The sequence below is a fragment of the Phyllopteryx taeniolatus genome, chromosome 2, assembly GCF_024500385.1.
Source record: "Phyllopteryx taeniolatus isolate TA_2022b chromosome 2, UOR_Ptae_1.2, whole genome shotgun sequence".
Taxonomy (NCBI): domain Eukaryota; kingdom Metazoa; phylum Chordata; class Actinopteri; order Syngnathiformes; family Syngnathidae; genus Phyllopteryx; species Phyllopteryx taeniolatus.
Window position 1 is genome coordinate 11481984 of NC_084503.1, and position 21446 is coordinate 11503429.

A 21446-nucleotide genomic window follows, 5' to 3' on the forward strand; every position below is an offset into this window, starting at 1 on the left:
TGTTCTGTAAATTGACTGTCTGTTGTACTAGAGCGGCTCCAACTACCGGAGACAAATTCCTTGTGTGTTTTGGACATACTTGGCAAATAAAGATGATTCTGATTCTGATTCTGATTCTGATTGGATGGTTCAGGGATCAAACCACTTAAAATGTCTAACTTTTAGTCAAATTCAAACCATCCATCCATTATCTAAAATGTATCCTGTTCAGTGTCAATGGTGAGCTGATGCCTATCCCAGCTAAGTTTGAGCACTAGGTGGGTACACCCTGGATTGGTTTCCAGTTAATTGCAGGATTTAGTTGTCCAATCCAGAGTAACAAACTAAAACAAACTTAGAAACACATTTCTCAAACATGGACCGTTACTTAGCACACATATATAATTGTGTATAAGATAACTCAGAACATTTTTAATTACCAAAAATTAGGAAACATAGTTCTGAGTTTGTGCTGATTTCAATCAGTTGTAAAGAGGAGACTGATTTTACCTTGAAGGTACAACAGTGCTTTACTATTGGAAACATTTTTATTAATGATCTCATTAATGGGAACTGGATAACAGAGATCCATTACTGTGTTTATTTTGGTGGAAAATTTTTGTGGTGTATGCTGACTTTTTTTTTTTCTCTGTACAAAAAAAGAAATACTTCCACCACTCAGAGGCAGAAATAATGGCTTTTAAGGGCGCGAGCTGCCGCCAGTTGTGACAGGAAATAGTGACATCCTGCCCAGCACACATGGCTGTCCCACAAGTTAGTATCCATCACAACTGAGAGAAAAAGAGGTTTTTATGTCCAGTCAAAGTAATGCATTCTCAGGGCATTGAATCAATCGCAACTGGACTGTTTTGTTTGTCTTATAAGACGTTTCGCCTCTTGTTCTACAGCTGCAATTTTACATATGCACACACACACACATGCACACACACACACACACTCACACACACACGCACGCACGCACGCACACACACACAGACACACACACATACAGGCGCGCTTCAATGCACACACACTGTTAAAAGCAGCAGTAATTCCCTTCAATTATCCATTTGTGAGCCGGTTAAGCCACATTTGAAATGATAGTGATTTTGTCATTGGTTGAAGGTTAATATGTGATTTGATCATCCAGGGACACACCACAGTGCTTCATACCTTTATGCATGTGTTTATATCCATCCATACATCCATATATTCATTCATCTATGCTTACGTTTATATTTCAAATCATATACAGTAGCTTTATTGTAATTTCTTCTGCCGTATCGGATGCATTACCCATGGTAGGAACGTGCTTGACTGTGGACAGTATATTAGATACTGTATCTATTAAAAGGTCACTCATGCACAGCTTTCCAGTCTGTTGCATTGATCTGTTTATTGCCAGCCTGTCAAATGCCCTTCCACATTATCGTAACCCTGTGTTCCAGTAGCCTCTTTTCACAACAGGCTACCCTTTGGACAAATATTCAATTTGGTATTTTATTCCATAAGTGTCCCTTTAGTGGTTTATTCCCTGTTGGATGATGCCATCAAGTGACATGAATTATAGTGATCGTTTGTCAGCCAATATGTCATGGTCTGTGTTTTAGTTTAGATTATATTTAGTTTTGTTTTCATGTTTTCCTGTGTTCCCATGTTGTTCATGTCTTCTTCTCCACCTGCTCTCATCAGGGCGGCACGGTGACTGACTGGTTAGCACATCTGCCTCACGGTTCTGAGGACCGAGGTTCAAATCCCGGCCCCGCCTGTGTGAAGTTTGCATGTTCTCCCTGTGCCTCTGTGGGTTTTCTCCGGGTACTCCGGTTTCCTCCCACATCCCCAAAACATGCATGGTAGGTTAATTTAAGTCTCTAAATTGCCCCTAGGTGTGAATGTGAGTACGAATGGTTGTTTGTTTATCTGTGCCCTGCGATTGGCTGGCAACCAGTTCTGAGTGTACCCCGCCTCTCGCCCGAAGATAGCTGTGATAGGCTACAGCCCACCCGCGCCCCTAGTGAGGATCAGCGGTACGGCAAATGGATGGATGGATGTTCTCATCAGCCCTCTACCTTGTGTCAACCAATCAGCTCCCTCCAACCACCCCTGTCTTGTCCAGGTGTTCCTCATTGTCTTGTCAATTTGCTTGTATTTAGTTCCCTCTTTTTTTCAGTCTTTGTTGGTTCATTGTTGAATGTCGATGTCGTATGTTTTGTTTTGTGTGTATGTTTTTTGCTATAAGTCACATTTCTGTCATGTTGTTTTATGTTGTGCGTTTACCCCTTGTGCTTCTTTGAACCTTATTTTTTTAGACTTGTTAATTCAGTGTTTACATTTTTCTGTGGGTCTTGTTTGGCGCTTTTGTGTTTTAGAAAATAAATATTATCTTTTGAGATTCCTGCCTTACCTCCCTCCTTCCCTGTACTTGGGTCCTCCACGTTTTGCCTTGCCTCCAACACCACGAAAACCTGACCCTGACACAATATGCATGAATCAGCGGTTTACTCATTTTAGACTGTTCTGGATATTGTTTAACACCAACAGAAGAAGTTATTTCCTTATACTTCCTTTCCTTATATGATACTTAGACCCTATCAACTTTCAGCCAGGGAAACATCTCTAATTAAAGTCTCTAATTCTGCTAGTTTGCCTTTAAAGCGTGTCACTGATGGTGTAGTGGTACACTAGCCTGACTTTAGTGTGGGCAGCGTGGGTTCAGTTCCCACTCAGTGACGTGAATGTGAGTGCGAATGGTTTTCCGTGTCTATATGTGCCCTGCGAGTGACTGGCGACCAGTTCAGGGTGTAGTCCGCTTTTCGCCCGAAGTCAGCTGGGATAGGCTCCAGCACCCCGCGCCCCTAACCAGGATAAGCGGTGTTGAGAATGGATGCCTTTAAAGCCTTTCCTTGAGCCCTGATGATGATTGTTTCTGCAGGTGATGCCTAAGTATTGCTGACACAGTGTGTGACTACTGGTCGTGATCTCATCAACTGTCAATTAACCTCAGACTAGCCTTGCCTTAACAGGCTCTGCTTTGACAAAAATCATTCAAACTGCTGACACATGATGCTAAAGCTGTGGTTTATAGTTGACACAGCTGTGCACCACAACTAACATCAATAAAATGAATTAATACAATCTCCAATTCCAATGAAGTTGGGATGTTGTGCAAAATGTAAATAAAAACACAACACAATGATTTGCAAATCCTTTGCAAACTACTTTATGCTCAATTGAATACGCTACAAAGACAAGATATTTAATGTTCAATCTGATACTCTACACAGTTTTTTTTTCTTGTTTTTTTTTTTTTTCAAATATTCACTCATTTTGAATTGGATGCCTGCAACATGTTCCAAAAAAGCTGGGACAGGGGCATGTTTACCACTATGTTATATCACCTTTCCTTTAACAACACTCAATAAGTGTTTGGTAACTGAGGACACTAATTGTTGAAGTTTTGTAGGTGAAATTCCTTCCCATTCTTGCTTGATCTGCAACTTAATTTGGCCAACAGTCCAGGGTCTCCGTTGTCATATAATTCGCTTCATAAAGCGCCACACATTTTTAATAGGAGAATGGTCTCGTACTTGCATTCTTTAACTATGAAACCACACTGTTGTAACATGTGAATGTGGCTTGGCATTGTCTTGTTGAATAAGTAGGGACGTCTCTGAAAAAGACATTGCTTGGATGGCAGCATATGTTGCTCCAAAACCTATGTGTATCTTTCAGCATTAATGGTGCATGAACAGATGTGCAAGTTATCTATGCCATGGGCACTATCACACGCTCATAACCTCCCAGATGCTGCCTTTTGAAGTTTGAGCTGATAACAATTCAGATAGTCCTTTTCCTCTTTGGCCCAGAGGGCATGATGTCCATGATTTCCAAAATCTATTTGAATTGTGGACTCGTCAGATCACAGCACATGTTTCCAATTTGTGTCAGTCCATCTCAGATGAGCTCAGATCCAGAGAAGTCAGTGGCCTTTCAGGGGGTTGTTGATATATAGCTTTCACTTTGCATGGTAGAGTTTTAATTTGCATTTGTAGATGTAGCGACGCACTGTGTTAACTGACATTGGTTTTCTGAAATGTTCCTGAGCCCTCGTGGCAATAACCTTTACACAATGATGCCAGTTTTGAATGCAGTGCCACCTGAGGGATCGAAGTTCACTGGCATTAAATCTTGGTTTTTGGCCTTGCTACTTACATGCAGATATTTCTTATATTGTAAGGTGCTTAAAAAGCATTACCTATATTTACGCTGCTATCAGAGCCCATAGACATAAGTTTGACCTGAATGAACTTCAATGTGTGCACAGTATGTGTGTGTGTGTGTGCGTGTGCGTGCGCATGTGTGTGTGTTTCTGTGTGTGCGCTAGTGTGTGTGCATGTGTGGGTGTTGTGATCATTCATCATTGATGTGCTCTTCTTGCCCCACTCAGCATTCCCTAGTATTCACTCAGCTCTCTGTTGCTGGCAGCTCAAACCATAGTGTATGTTAGGTTGTGTTGTGTATTTCATTTCAAATATTGCTGCAGTAAAACAAGAAAATAAATCATTACCAACCACCAAACCATGAGTTGAGAAAAAACACGGAATATGAGGACACGTGATTTGATGTTGCACAAACATGTCCAAAATGACAACACAGCAGAGTATACAGTATTGCTATTGTCAGCTTCATGCATGAGAATGTGATGTGGGATAAAATTACGTAAGTAGATTCCACAAGACTTTTATCAGGAAACTACTGTTTCATGGAGAGAACCACCCTGATTGTCCATCAGTAGCACAGCAGAGTATAAACTTATCAATGCATCTGCACTGTTGCCATAAATATACTGTAACATTTGGTTTATAAGCCGCACATATTCCACATACAAATATGAGAGAAAACAAAAGCTTTAATAAATGTTGTTTCATCAATTCATGTGCAGAATTGATTTAAACATTGCAATTAACACTCTGACATGAACCTTAAAGAAAAATTAATGAACAGAGTTAAAGAGAAGCAAAGAATAGACAAGCGCCTGAAGCTACTGGGATCAGGAAAATCCACAAATACTATAAGCGGCATCATTGTTTAACCCTGGGATGAAAAACCCTGGGAAAAAATGTGCTTTAAAGTCCAAATTTTATGGTTCTATATAGAAAACAGTACGTTTCTTAAGATGTGTCTGTTTTCTAAATTGCAGTTGAATTGAAAACATTTAACTCGGGACTGTCATGGTATGATAAGGTAGGATGGTGGTGTCTCTAAAAGCCTTTCAACTTCACACCTATCTTCGACTTTGTTGGGGACCATTGGTTGGGTTTGAATTGAATCTAAGCTGATTTTTGTCTGTGTTTAATCAATGTGCCAGTCTCCAAAAACAGTCACACATGCCACTACCTGTGTATCCACCTCTTATGGCCACATCAGCCTCAAAGGGAAATATTAGGCAGTGATAGAAATTACTGACTGCACACTTACAACACTGCATACATGTATTGTTGCTACATTCCATTACAGATACACACCCAGCTCTTCTCACAAATATATGGTTGCATTATATGTACACGTGTACATACGCTGAGGCATGCAGATACAACACTTGCACAACATATCAACAGAGGGTACGTTGGGAAGTTTACTCCGGGCACGCTCTCTGTGTCCCAGAACGTTGGGAAATTCGGGGCGTTGTTGGAATTTGCCATTCGGTACACGCAGATCTTACACATTCAATATGCCGGATGCACTGGCGAATTCCTGCCAATAGCCAGCACGCGCGTTTGTAAATTCATAGAAAAAGGAGCGTGGTCTGCCTCTGAACACCGCACTCTCGGGGAGCGGTGGTAGCATCAGACTGAATTTCCCAATATACCCAGACATCAAAGCGAAGCTAGGATTGGTCCACAACTGCATGACGTCCCGACAGGAAGCAGTCTCTCTACTATAAAACACTATGACCAAACTTCTGGGGTCTTTTCCGCCCAGTGCTGATCGAGCTGTGTGTGGAAGACCTCAGTGCTGAACGTTCATCAAACTTAGTGCTTTACTTTGTACAACCCCAATTCCAATGAAGTTGAGATGTTGTGTTAAACATAAATAAAAACAGAATACAAAGATTCGCAAATCATGTTCAACCTACATTTAATTGAATACACTATGAATACACACAGCCAAGATATTTAATGTTCAAACTGATAAACTTTATTGTTTTTAGTAAATAATAATTACCTTTGAATTTTATGGCTGAAACACGTTCCAAAAAAGCTGGGACAGGTGGCAAAAAAGACTGAGAAAGTTGAGGAATGCTTATCAAACACCTGTTTGGAACGTCCCACAGGTGAACAGGCTAATTGAGAAGAGGTGGGTGCCATGATTGAATATAAAAGGAGCTTCCCTGAATTGCTCAGTCATTCACAAGCAAAGATGGGGCGAGGTTCACCTCTTTGTGAACAAGAGTGTGAGAAAATAGTTGAACAGTTTAAGGACAATGTTCCTCAACGTACAATTGCAAGGAATTTAGGGATTTCATCATCTACGGTCCATACGGTTTCATCAAAAGGTTCAGAGATGGCGGCACGGTGGACGACTGGTTAGAGCGTCAGCCTCACAGTTCTGAGGACCCGGGTTCAATCCCCGGCCCCGCCTGTGTGCAGTTTGCATGTTCTCCCCGTGCCTGCGTGGGTTTTCCCCGGGCACTCCGGTTTCCTCCCATATCCCAAAAACATGCATTAATTGGAGACTCTAAATTGCCCGTAGGCATGACTGTGAGTGCGAATGGTTGTTTGTTTCTATGTGCCCTGCGATTGGCTGGCAACCAGTTCAGGGTGTACCCCGCCTCCTGCTCGATGACAACTGGGATAGGCTCCAGCACGCCCGCGACCCTAGTGAGGAGAAGCGGCTCAGAAAATGGATGGATGGATGGTTCAGAGAATTTGGAGAAATCACTGCACGTAAGCGGCAAGGCCGAAAATCAACATTGAATGCCCGTGACCTCCGATCCCTCAGGCGGCACTGCATCAAAAACCGACGTCAATGTGGAAAGGATATCACCACATGTGCTCAGGAACACTTCAGAAAACCAATGTCAGTAAATACAGTTTGGCACGACACCCATAAGTGCAACTTGAAACTCCACTATGCAAAGCAAAAGCCATTTATCAACAACACCCAGAAATTCTGCTGGCTTCTCTGTGCCCGAGCTCATTCACTGATTCAAAGTGGAAAAGTGTTCTGTGGTCCGACGAGTCCACATTTCAAATTGTTTTTGGAAATTGTGGACGTCGTGGGAAGTCACTGATGGTGTAGTGGTACACTCGCCTGACTTTGGTGCAGGCAGCGTGGGTTCAGTTTCCACTCAGTGACGGTGTGAATGTGAGTGCGAATGGTTGTCCGTGTCTATATGTGGCCTGCGACTGACTGGTGACCAGTTCAGGGTGTAGTCCGCCTTTCGCCCGAACTCAGCTGGGATAGGCTCCAGCGCCCCGCGACCCTAACCAGGATAAGCAGTGTTGAAAATGAATGGATGGACGTCGTGTCCTCCAGGCCACAGACGAAAAGAACCATCCGGACTGTTATGGATGCAAAGTTCAAAAGCCAGGATCTGTGATGGTATGGGGCTGTGTTAGTGCCAATGGCATGGGTAACTTACACATCTGTGAAGGCACCATTAATGCTGAAAGGTACATACAGGTTTTGGAGAAACATATGCTGCCATCCAAGCAACATCTTTTTCATGGACGCCCCTGCTTATTTCAGCAATACAATGCCAAACCACATTTTGCACATGTTACAACAGTGTGGCTTTGTAGTAAAAGAGTACGGGTACTAGACTGGCCTGCCTGCAGTCCAGACCTGTCTCCCATTGAAAATGTGTTGGCGCATTATGAAGCGTAAAATACGACAACGGAGACCCTGGACTGTTGCACAGCCGAAGCTGTACACCAAGCAAGAATGGGAAAGAATTCCACCTACAAAGCTGCAACAATTAGTGTCCTCAGTTCCCAAATGTTTATTGAATGTTGTTAAAAGAAAAAAGTGATGTAACACAGTGGTAAACATGACCCTGTCCCAGCTCTTTTGGAACGTTTTGCAGCCATAAAATCCTAACTTAATGATTATTTGCTAAAAACAATAAATATCAGTTTGAACATTAAATATCTTGTCTTTGTAGTGTATTTGATTAAGTATAGGTTGAACATGATTTGCAAATCATTGTATTCTGTTTTTGTTTATGTTTAACACAACGTCACAACTTCCTTGGAATTGGGGTTGTATTTTGAAATAAATTGTTCAACTTTTCATTCGGCCTGATCATTGAAGAATCACCTTGACCAGAATAAAAGAACCGGGTATTTGAGATTCAAACGGGTGCCAGGTTAAGCCCAGGCCATGGCCTTCCTTTTTTCTTTTTACCTCTAACAGCAGAGAAGAAGCAAGACAATACTTTCAGTTCTATTAAATAAAAGTAGACGCAAACAGGCGGCACAGTGGCCGACTGGTTAGAGTGTCTTCCTCACAGTTCTGCGCACCTGTGTGGAGTTTGCATGTTCTCCCCATGCTTGCGTGGGTTTTCTCCGGGCACTCCGGTTTCCTCCCTCATCCCAAAAACATGCTAGGTAGGTTAATTGACACCTCTAAATTGCCCGTAGGTGTGAATGTGAGCGCGAATGGTTGTTTGTTTATATGTGCCCTGCGATTGGCTGGCAACCAGTTCAGGGTGTACCCCGCCTCCTGCCCCATGATAGCTGGGATAGGCTCCAGCATGCCCGCAACCCTAGTGAGGATAAGCGGCTCAGAAAATGGATGGATGGATGTTTAGATGCAAACAATAGCCCTCTTTTGCTAGCACATAAACACACCATAAGATGCTGTATGCCCTGACCTAATTCTATTTGGATAAGAAAGTGTCATGATCTGTGCCCTGCTCTGCGAGGTGTGAGTGATGCCTCTTTTTCCCTCTCTCTCTCTCTCCAGCATTAATCACCTCCTCGCCTGTGCACCTGGTTCCAATCAGCCCTCATCAGAGCCTGGACTTAAGCCGGTCTTAAGCGCCAGAGTATTCTTACTCCTACACGGTACACCGGCCAACGCCTGGCACATGATCGCAAGAATAGTTTCTCTGATACCCGTGCTCGAACCTGTTGCCTGTTGTTCCTCCTCCTCCTCCAGTTCCTTCCAGTGTCTCCTGCCACGATGCTCGCTCCAGCCACACTGGCAAGTTCACTCACCTGCTCACGCTCCAGTTTCCCGCACGCTCCCTGCTCCTACGGACCACCCTCACGCCTTGGAATTCTTGACCTCGTGCTTCTCCCGAATAAACCAGTTCCAACTGCTTCCTCAGTCTCAGTTTCCGCTCAGATGCACTCCGGCCTAACCGAATTCTCAGTGAGTATTCCTCCCAAACCCGCTGCCTCCATCCAACCCCCATCCCTTACAAGGAACGTCACTTTTCCTCTCCAGAACCATTCTCTGGTGATTTAGGTTCCTGTGGCTAGTTTTTATTAAACTGCTCGCTAGTCTTTGACTTGCAGCCTCTTAGTTACCCCACTGATAAAGCTAAAGTTGCGTTTGTCATAAATCTCCTGTGCGGAAGAGCTGCTAGGTGGGCTACAGCTTTGTGACATAATGCTTCAGCGGTGTTAGTCTCATTCGAGTTATTCCCAACCGAATGGAAGAAAGTTTTTGACCACCCTGTTAAGGGTAGTGAGGCCACTCGGCGGCTCCTGGATCTTACTCAAGGCTTCAAATCTGCCCCCTCATATTCCATCGAGTTTCGCATTCTGGCAGGTGAATGTGGGTGGGATGAGGCGGTTCAGATGGGAATTTTTTCTAAGGGGCTGTCTGAATGACTAAAGGATGAATTAGTGGCTTGAGAGGAGCCCACCTCCTTAGAGGAACTAATTTTCCTATCTATAAAAATGGATAATTGCCTTTGTGAGAGGGATAGAGAAAAAGAGAGTCGGTCCCGCAACACAGCACCCTATGCAGGCACAATCCCCCCTACAAACCCGCTGTCTATGGAAGCCCCAGCAGACACATCATCACTCCCCACTGGACTTGAGGAGCCTATGCAATTGGGTAAGACCTGCCTGGACCCTCTGGAGCGTCAGCGCCATCTTAGTCACAGGGTCTGTATATACTGTGGACAGCCAGGCCATTTCATCGCCTTCTGCCCCCAGAAGCCAAAAGACCGGGCTCCCCACGGGCTGAGAGCGCCGTGGTGACTCTCTGGCCTCCATTCACCTCCCTCCAGCTCTGTGGAGCCTGAGCCCATCCTTCCCTCCTCCTGTTTTGTCAGGGCTGCTACCTGGGAGATCGAACGAGTGGTTAAGGTGGCCCAGAGAGACCAACCAGACCCCAAGACTTGACCTCAAGACCGTCTCTTCGTCCCGAGACCCAGAAACTCCACCCCTGTGCCTACTTTTCCCATCATCTGTCACCCGCCGAATGAAATTCCGACCTGGGTAATTGTGAGCTGCTGGCAATTATATGGCCCTTGGAAGAATGGAGGCACTGGTTGGAGGTTTCCGGAACTCCTTGGATTATTTGGACAGATCACAAGAACATCGCCAACTTCCGCACTGCAAAGCGGCTAAAACCCCGTCAAGCTCGCTGGGCACTATTCCTCAGCCGCTTTAATTTCAGCCTGTCCTTTCACCCACGGTCTCGCAACACCAAGCCAAATGCCCTCTCTCGCCTCCATTCACCTACTTCCAGCTCTGTGGAGCCTGAACCCTTCCTTCCCTCCTCTTGTTTTGTCGGGGCTGCTACCTGGGAGATCGAACGAGTGGTTAAGGCGGCCCAGAGAGATCAACCAGAACCCAAGACTAGACCTCCAGACCGTCTCTTCGTGCCTGGGTCTGTCCGCTCTCAGGTGATCCAGTGCGGGTCACAGCTCCAAACTCACCTGTCATCCCGGAATCACCCGAACTCTCCAATTCTTCCAACAGAACTTCTGGTGGCCCAATCTGACGAAAGATACCCAGGAGTTCATTTTAGCCTGCTCCGTCTGTGCCCGGGGAAAAGTCTCATACCTGTCCTCAGCTGGCTTACTGCGTCCCTCACCCATCCCGAGTCGCCCGTGGTCCCACATCGCCTTGGACTTCGTTACCGGCCTACCCCCCTCAGAAGGTAATACTGTCATTCTTACTGTCATAGATAGTTTATCCCTTCCCAAGTTACCTTCTGCTTTCGAGACCGCTAACCTTGCCCTTCATGTATACAAACTCCACGGAATACCCATAGACGTTGTCTACAGTTAAAACTTTCCCAGTCTCTTAAGATCCATCCCACGTTTCATGTATCTCTGTTCATCTCCACCAGTGCTCTTCGCCCTCCAGGCGTGCCCCTTCCGCACCCCCGAATAATCGACAACCATCCTGCCTTCACTGTATCATGCATCCTTGATGTGCGGCCCCGGGGTCAGGGGTTTCAGTTCTTGGTGGAATGGGAGGGTTATCTTCCAGAGGAACGTGCCTGGATATCCCGTAAACTCATTTTGGATGACACTCTCATCAGGGATTTTTATGCTGCCCACCCTGGGAAGCCTGGTAGGATGCCAGGGGCCGTCCGTTGAGAGTGTGGGGTACTGTCATGATCTGTGCCCTGCAGTTCCTCTGCGAGACGTGGGTGGCGCATTGTGCGTCTTTTTTCCCTCTCTCTCTCTCTCTCTCTCTCTCTCTCTCTCTCTCTCTCTCTCTCTCTCTCCAGCACTAATCACCTCATTGCCTGCGCACCTGGTTCCAATCAGCCCTCATCACAACCTGCACTTAAGTCTGCTTGTTCCTGTGTTCCAGCGCCAGAGTATTCTCGCTCCTACACGGTACACCGGCCAACGCCTTGCTCATGATCGTAAAAATAGTTTCTCTGATACCCATGCTCGAACTTACTCCCTGTTGTTCCTCCTCCTCCAGTGCCTTCCTGTGTCTCCTATCACGACGCACGCTCCAACCGCATTGCCAAGTTCACTCACCTGCTCACGCTCCAGTCTCTCGCACGCTACCTTCTCATACGGACCACCCTCACCCTTTGCGCTTCTCCCTAATAAACCACTTCCAACTGCTTTCTCAGTCTCAGTCTGCTTTTGGGTCCAGTCCAATACCGTTTGGTACATACCGTGACATAAAGAGTATAATTTCACCCTTTCTTTAACCTGCCCTCTACCAAATGCAAATATGAACATTTGACTAAAAAAAGAAATGTAACAAACCATTCCGCTGAGTGCTTTTCACAATTGGTTCCAGTCATTCAAACAGAAGTCTATCACTGACATAATGTAAATGCTTTCAGCATGTGGTTGAATGATATTGTTTGGACAGACACATAAGAATTGGAGACTTTCCCATCTCATATGGAAATGCACTGAGGCTTCTGATACAGATTTGAAATGTCCAGTTTTACAGACCCACAAACTGAGCAGATTGGACGTTTTCTGAAAGGCAATGAGCTCATGCGATCTGAATGTCTTCCAGTCCTGAAAGCTTTTCTGTGGCTTTCTCCCAACTATTTACTCCTTCTCCCTCTTTTGTGTAACGCTTTTATTCTACCCCTTTGCACAACTTGCTCTCTCAGTTTATCTCTCTTGCATGTGTCCATTATCTGCTCTATTCAGCCTGGCATTAAAAACACCAAAGATTAACTCTGGATTCAATATTCTTAATCTTTTACACTGGTGAGTTTTTCAAACTCCAAGAAAGGATGTTTAATTTTGCCAGGTTACTGATTTAGCTTTTAGATTACCAATGTGTGAACGAGTGTGTGCAATAAAACAGATTGTCAATTAATCAGCCAGCTGTCTCAATCAAACTACATGTAGATGCATGGCAGGTGAGGTACTTTAAGCAAAGAATGTTCAGAGTTTCCATAGAAATGTTCTTACAGACATACATAGATCAAAAAATATAGATGCAACATATAAAAAGAACTTAAGAAATATTCACAACTTTACAGTAGTAACCACTAGAGGCTTAAGCATAAAGACATTTATGAACTCTTTCAAACCACATCTGAGTGAATGATAACAGCATACAATAGGCTTCCTTCATAACTGGAGTGTTTGCTGATATTTAATTGCAAACACACTCAACACAGCTGGAAGCCCACTTTGAATTAAACAGCACTCATGTCCCTGGGATGGATATAAAGCTATGGCTGTAAACAAACGTGTTTATGCTTGTGGTGGAGGACTTCGTGGTCCTACAGAAAAATGACTTTTTTTTTGTTCCAATGTAAGCACTTGGTGGGTGCCCACTCTTCAATCACCGTTCAGGGGGACTGCTTCTAATTTGGGGATTAAAGTTAGAATAGCTTTCAGGTTCAGGTTTCAAACAGTTGGTTAGGGTTTTAACATGGTCTAAATACATAGGTTCTCAAAAAAGTAAATCACTGTAATCCTTAATCAGCAAGCACGAGTGTGTACATATTGTTCAGATTAGTGTTTGTTGATGAGTAATTTAGCAGGTATATGCAAAAACACAATCAATTTCTTCATAACTTGGGAAAGGGTGGAAGGTTTGTTTTTACAGGAATGTTTTTTTTTTGTAGTGACAAAAAAAACCCTATCCACACTTAGTAGAGGCCTTCATCATTCATTCATATAATGTTTTAGGTGATACTCCACGTTAGTGACGTTGGCAGAGGCGATCCTGGACCAAATGGTGCCCTGTGCGCCGCCAGTCGATTGCGCACCGAGGGCTGGTTGAGGTGGGGGTGGAGGTGGGGGGGGGGAGTGCCTGGACATTGACATTACTGGACATTGACATTACTTTCACACACACACTCTTTAGTTTTAAGTTGTTTTTTTCCCTGATGTGTAAAGAAGTAAAAAACGAAACACTTATTGTCTCTCCCCTTACTACTGTCTCTCATTTCCCTCTTATTTTATCATTCTTGCGTCCATTTCCCACTACCCACAACCACCGTCATAACACACTGCTATCTCTGTTTTCTTTCGTGCCCATAGCTGACCATTAATCTTCGGAATAGCTGCTAAATGAACAGAAATTGGTTCGAACATGAGGCACAATTGAGTCCCTTTGTGCCTTAAATACCGAAAGTCTTTCACAGGAGATTATCAGACAGACTACAGTCAGACAGTCTTGAGGAAACACTTTTGCATTCAGAGAAGTCTTGTTGTGGTCATTATGCCTCTCCATTTAAAGCAAAACTGAAAATTACAGGAGGATAACAGCGCAACAATCAGCACATAAAACAGCCTATGTTAATGGAGCAAACTATAATGGGTTTTTACTGAAATAATTTGAGAACACCATATGGGGTTCTTTCTTCCCACTTCTATCTTATGTAAGATAGCAGATGCAAGCTGCAGGGTTTTATTTAGAAGCCTTGAGGATGTCCACACACACTTGCACAGATTTAGGTCATAAAACACCATCATGGTTCTTTCGCTAGGATCACAGGATCTCCAACAGACCTCACCAGTAGAAATGGTAGTCATTTGCCCACCTACAGATTATTTGTCTGCCAACTCACTCACACACAATACACACACACACACACACACACACCTACACTCATGCACACGAGCAGTCTAGCTCTAGTAGTACAGCAATATTCTTGTGCTGATCCCTGAGGTGTAAACTGTGAAGCTCATGGTGTGTGCTGCATATGCTGTATGCAGCAGGACGCATAGCACTCGACACATTCTTTTAATTCTGCTTCAATAGAAAAAAAATCAGAAATTGAACAGTCAGGGGAAATCAAAGTAAATCAATTGGATAATAGTTGATAAACAGATGTACGTGTTTCATTTCAATATTGCTTAGTAGTGTACTATCGATTCATTTTTCTATCCCATTAGAGAGTTCAGTTACTAGTACGAATGCTATCTTCATGTATAGACATGCAGTAGTATTAGTTTTGCTGAAATCTATACAAAATTGATACAAATAGTAATGGTGATAAAAGCTGCCATTACTTTCCATTTTAATTTTCAAGGCTGCACATAATTTTAAGTATACAGTGGACTCCCACTATTCATGGGTGATAGGGACCGGGCCCGACCGTGAATAGCAAAAATCTGTGAATAATTAATGCCCAGGATAATTGCATTGAAAAAAAAAATTCTTGAATAAGTGGGGCTATACCGCCAATAAGCATTTTCCACAAAAAACAGGGGTTGTTCCCCCCAAAGTAAAAATGAAACAAAATGTTTTTTTTTTTAAATTTGAATAGGTGAATCTACGGGCGCCAGACCACAAGTATGCGGGGGTCCACTGTATCATTTTGGTATGTCTTTAACTTAATTTTACATACCCTATAATCTAATAGGCGGCACGGTGGACGACTTGTTAGAGCGTCTGCCTCACAGTTCTGAGGACCGGTGTTCAATCCCCAGCCTCGCCTATGTGGAGTTTGCGGGTTCTCCCCGTGCCTGCGTGGGTTTTCTCCGGGCACTCCGGTTTCCTCCCACATCCCAAAAACATGCATGGTAGGTTAATTGACAACTCTAAATTGCCCGTAGGTGTGAATGTGAGTGCGAATGGTTGTTTGTTTGTATGTGCCCTGCGCTTGGCTGGCAACCAGTTCAGGGTGTACCCCGCCTCCTGCCCGATGATAGCTGCGATAGGCTCCAGCACGCCCGCGACCCTAGTGAGGAGAAGCGGCTCAGAAAATGGATAGGTGGATATAATCTAATAGTGATATCAAGCTTGATAGGTTTGAACAAATCAAATTATGATTTTCCAAACGATGTTTGGTAGCAATACATAGACTCAAGCTCCAGGTCCAAACAAAGTGGACCAAAGTGTCAGTCTTAAAAGGTTAAAGAGCTTAAGTTCTCTCACAGACGACTCAACCGAGTAAGGCCTTGTTTGAAGGCAAAGGCCAAGGAATTAAACAGGCAATGACCCATTTTCATGGCACTCACCATTTTGCCACTGAAACACCAGACATTTCATTCACTTCCCATTTGGCTGGCTGATACATTATGTAGTCAGACTATTCTTCATTGTGATAGGTTAGAAATAAGCAAGCACATATGTATATATTCCTCAGTTTTTGAAAAACAATGACATTTTGGAAGGATTTTGCAGAAAAGTCAATGACCTTGTACATTCAACTAAAATTAATAGAGAATATTTCGTTTGGAAGAAAATGAGCTGTCAAATAACATTTTGGATGATTTAGTATTATGCTAGCTGAGCTTAGAGGCTCATTCTCAAGTTCAAAACAACATGTTGACCAACGTGATGAAACTGATTTTTAATTCAACTGAAACATATTCAATTCATTCAAGAATGTGATTTCGATGAAGAGATGGATCTGAATTCTAATATTGATCATTTGTTATTGAAACATGTGGTCATGATTTACTATGGTAGTTTATGCTGGTGTTCCATTTTGTTACTTACTGTAATACCGTGATATGTTGTAAAATAGGGGACCATCCTCATAAAGAGAACTGCATTCAAGAAGAATGCTGGATGTTGAAGCCAAGTTGAAAACTTAATTAACATATCCACTACTTGTTATATCAGTAAATCACCAGATGTAGGTTTGTTTATGTCTTCTACCACCACAAAAAGCTCCATGCAAGTCAGTTGTTCTCCTCATTTCATGTGGCAATATTTTGAATATGCAGATATTTTTTATTCCAGATGCCATAATATTTAGCTCATTCTGCAAACTTTTGATGTGACTCAATCCATGAACACCTTCTCTGATTAACCAAGTCAAAAGGGTCGGGTGCAAAGTCAGCTGGGTGGCGGCCAAAGGCGGGGACCTTGGCAGTCCGATCTCTGGCTACACTAGCTGGCTCTAGGGACATGAAATGTCACCTCTCAGGGAAGGAAGGAGCCCCAGCTAGTGTACGAGGTTGAGAATTTTTTACTAGATATAGTTAGGCTCACCTCGACACACAGCTTGGGCTCTGGTACCAGCCCTCTTGCGAGGCGTTGGACTTTTTATTAATTTGAAGACCTCCTCAATTCCACTGACACTATGAGGAAGCAGATTCTGGGGACTCTGGGGCGGGCTCTTCAATCTCTGTGGTTGAGGAAGTCAAGGTGGTTAAAAAGAGCCTCAGTTGCAGGGCCCTGGGGGTGGATGAGATCTGCCTGGAGTTTCTAAAGGCTCTGGATGTTGTGGGGCTGTCATCGTTGACACACCTCTACAACATTGCATGGGCATCGGGGACTGTGCCTCTGAACCGGGGTGGTGGTTCCCATTTTGAAGAACTCTGACCGGAGGGTGTGTTCCAACTACAGGGGGATTAGACTCCTCAGCATCCTTGGCAAAGTCTGGTGAGGGTTGGACACCGCCAAGGTTTGCCTTTGTTACCAATTCTGATCATAACTTTTATGTAGAGAATATTGAAGCACAGCCAAGGCATTGAAGGGGTCCAGTTGTTGCCTCAATATTGCGTCGCTACTTTTTGCAGACCATGTGGTTCTTTTGGCTTCATCAAGCTGCGATCTTCAAATCTTGCTGGAGAAGTTTGTAGCCAAGTTTGAATTAGTTGAAATAAAATTCAGTAGATCAAAATCTGAGGCCATGGTCCTCAGTCAGAAAAGGGTGGAGTTCCTTCTCCAGGTCAGGAATGAGATCCTGCCCCAAGTGGAAGAGTTCAAGTATCTTGGGGTCTTGTTCATAAGTGACGGAAGAATTGAACTGGAGATTGACAGACAGATTGGTTCAGCATCTGCAGTAATGTGGCCTCTGCATCGGTCTGTCTTGGTAAAGAAGGAGCTGAGCCGACTGGCAAGGCTTTTGGTTTAGCGGACGATCTACGTTCCTACCCTCACCTATGGTCACGAGCTGTGGGTCATATACAAGTGGCTGAAATTAGTTTCCTCCGCAGGGTGTCCTCTTCGAGATAGGATGAGAAGGTCAGTCGCCTGGGTGGGTCTCAAAGTAGAGCCGCTGTTCTTTCCATCAACCACTAAAGTTCGTGATAAAGGGTTGTGCTGACATGCCTGATAACAAGCAAGTGAACCATATTGCTGTGAGTATTGTTGCCCACATAGCTCCTTCAGTCACTTGGTATAGTGCAAGTTGGCTCGCTACAAGGAGAGTTAAATAATGGAAACATCAATGTTTCTAGACTCACTTTTTTGTTGAAATTATACCATATTAAAAGGCAGATTTAAAGTTTCCTATTGTTTTCAATGAAGTATTCAAAACAACTTCAGATTAGGTGATAGTGACAGTACCTCTTTATATAGTAAATGCAATGTGTGTCATCCTGTATGGTGCGCTGCTAGTCTTAGTATACACATTATATTCTCAAAAGGGAAATCATCATGAATCATAAATCTGGTGTTGAGGATAACTGACTAATCAAAAGCCTGTCTACATTATTGTCTGTATGTGCTGAAGGATGGAGGGCCATTCAGCACTGTCAGCATGGTAGCTGTTGTTCCGCATCCCTCCCCAAGATGACTTCTCTGCTGTTGGCAGGGAGAGCCATGAAAAGAATTCACTTCCATCTCTCATGCTCCTCCCGCTCATCAAGATTGAGACAACAAAACTGTCTACCCCTCTAAATTTTGGCCAACTGCATGATTGTTTAGCAAAATGGATGAGCAAAATTAACTTCCCATCCTGTCTGGAGTCAGATTTTGGCATTGGCTCCTTTCTAACAAAGGAGCACTTGGCCCTTTCCTATTTCAGTTGTCATAGTGGAGAACTTACGCAGCAGCACTCACACCTACCCACGCAATCACACACAGGAAGAGAAATTGCAGTTTGATAGTAAGTGTCTGTGCACTTCTGTGTAATAGATGAAGAAAAGGCACAATTTTATATTAAAGGGAACATTTTTGTGCAGTAACAAGCAAATTAGGCCATTGTCCTGTGTCTACACTAGGTTATCTATTCTAGTCCAGGTTAATTCTCCTCATGGGTGTAGGTGTGCTCATTTCCTTTCTTTCTTCCTGTCACTCTTCCTCTCTCATATTCTGTATTTCTCTCACTTGGTTAATTAATTAAGAGGATTCAACCTGCTGCTGCAGTCTTAAGCACAGACCACAGGCTCCATGTAAACACTCAGATCAACTTGTGACTGACTGCACACGCACTTATTGACCCGAGGTGTTGCAACAGGCCAGGTAACTCAAGCAATTGCCTGGAGCTGAAGGGGGCCCAGAGAGACGGCTGACATTGGTCTATATCATGACAAAGCAATGGTCCAGCTTTAGACACTGTAACAACAATAGTTGTAAATCCTTTGCACAGGGCCCCCTATTAGCTATTGCTGTCTGAGATGCCTGATTTTTGTCTTTCAATGACAGTTTTTTTTTTGAGGGGGTGGGGTGGGGGCAGTGCTCTATCCTTCTTGCCTGGTGCCCCCAGGGTGTGCAGATACGCCCCTGGCCTCAACTTCAGCCGAACCCCGAACTTGTGTGGGTTGCGTTATAGAACGAGTGGGGACTCTACAGCCTTGGGGCAATTTTTGTCCACAACTATACAATTCTAAAACCAAACAAAACCTCAGTGGATTTTTTTTTTTTTAAAAGTCCTTGTGTTAACCCACAAATGTTCATAATACATAATATAATTTATTTTATTTTTTTTTATCATTCACCGCGACGGTGACTGCGCTGACTAAGGCTGGGGTGACAGCCGAAACTGTCAGCAAGGTAATTACAATTACTAATCATTCTCCATCAGGTTGCTAGTCTCTGTGATGCAACAGAAATAAATCTGTTAATTAAATCCTGTAATTTCATCTACAGCCAGTTTGTATTAAAAAAAGTGGATGCTTGAATGCAAAGCAAATAACGTTGCTTCTCTGTTACATTTAAATAATACCTGGACTTTGTAGACTTTAAAGGGAATCTTGTGAGAGTTTAAGAAAAAAAAATTGTTTATAGAGATGAAATCTTTTAATAAGAGTAACATATTGCAGATGAGAAACTGTCACCCACACTTGTATCATAACCACAGTTTCTGCTACGTAAACAAACCTGGCAATACATTTTCATGCACTCCACTTACATCAATCACCGGACAATTTCATCCACCTTCCTCACCCTCTCTAATCATATCATAAGGGTTAATTCCGAAACCCAATAAGAGAATAACACCTTACCTTTGTCACAGTCATGCAGAATCAGTGAGTGAGCTGCAGGCCAGTGTCCCGTACAAACAGAGAGCAATGCTGCGGGAGTGGCAGAGTGATGATGAGGAGAGTGGGGCAGCTCTGGTTGCTGGTTATGGAGAGAGAGAGAGAGAGAGAGAGAGAGAGAGAGAGAGAGAGAGAGAGAAGAGGAGGGGACAGACAGGTTAGTATGTCTAGCCCACTAAGTACCGAGAGACTGATTGCCGCTGCAGTGAAGTCACGGCTGGCGCGCTGAGTGCATTTGGTTACTGACAGAGGGAAAAGCTCCCCCGCACTCTGCAGGACACACCCCTTCATCCTCTCCCACCACTTGCACGCAAGGAGACAACAGCCGCACTGAAATGATGCACACACAGACTGGCTGCCCTGTTTTCTCACTCGGTATCACAGTATGATTAGTGATGGGTTAATACAGCTTAGAGGAGTAGCCAGGCAGAGCTACGCAGGAGGAGTGACTCTGCATTGTGCAGAAAGAGGGGGAATGTTGGAGAGTGTGTGTGCGCGTGTGTGTGTGTCGCACTTTTGCTATCCAGCCTGCTGCACACTGCTGTGTGTATTGCACGGCTGATAGAATTAACACATTGTTTCCCCTACATGAGCACCTGCATGTTATCTGCACGTAAATGAGAATTATACTGCATGTAATACGTGTTTGAGCTTGTGTCCTGATATGTATATACATCACATGTACAACCTTTTCTGCAGTAAGACTCTTTTCTCTTGTTTATACACAAAACAACACTGACTTTGTTTTGGGGATTTTGACATGTGCATGAGATGCTTGTCTGTATTTGGATTTTACTTTTTACTTTGTGTAGCTCGATTGTCACACACATTGTCATTCCCTTCTTTCTGTTTCGAGGCACCATTCCAATCATTTCCTGTGTGGAACAATCGTATTTCCCGAGGGGGGCAGAGTCTTTGAAATGTTATTAATAAATATTTGTGTAACAAAGGGCGGCACGGAGGACGACTGCCTCACAGTTCTGAGGACCGGTGTTCAAAAGTTTGCATGTTCTTCCCGTGCCTGCGTGGGTTTTCTCCGGCTACTCCGGTTACCTCCCACATCCCAAAAACATGCATGCTAGGTTAATTGAGAACTCTAAATTGACCGTAGGTGTGAATGTGAGTGCGAATGGTTGTTTGTTTGTATGTGCCCTGCGCTTGGCTGGCAACCAGTTCAGGGTGTACCCCGCCTGCTGCCCGATCATAGCTGGGATAGGCTCCAGCACGCCCGCGACCCTAGTGAGGCGAAGCGGCTCAGAAAATGGATGCATGGTGTGATGGAAAACAAATGATTTAGTTTATTTTCAAAAGCGCTGAGCTTTACTTCACTTTTGCACAATGAGTATTCTGTCCAACACTTCCATCCATTTCCTATAGCGTTTCT

At 43.9% G+C, this 21446-nt stretch overlaps 1 protein-coding gene across 2 annotated transcripts in view; it reads right to left on the minus strand.

Moving 5' to 3' along the window:
• Window positions 1–20288, minus strand: part of coro2ba (coronin, actin binding protein, 2Ba) — a 42796-nt gene extending 22508 nt beyond the window's left edge. For both annotated transcript variants that reach the window (XM_061760548.1, XM_061760540.1), the window contains exon 1: window positions 20027–20288. In XM_061760548.1, the coding sequence (XP_061616532.1) occupies window positions 20027–20041 (15 nt within the window). In that variant the 5' untranslated portion in view covers window positions 20042–20288. The remainder of the gene's footprint in view (window positions 1–20026) is intronic.
• Window positions 20289–21446: the final 1158 nt, after the last annotated feature.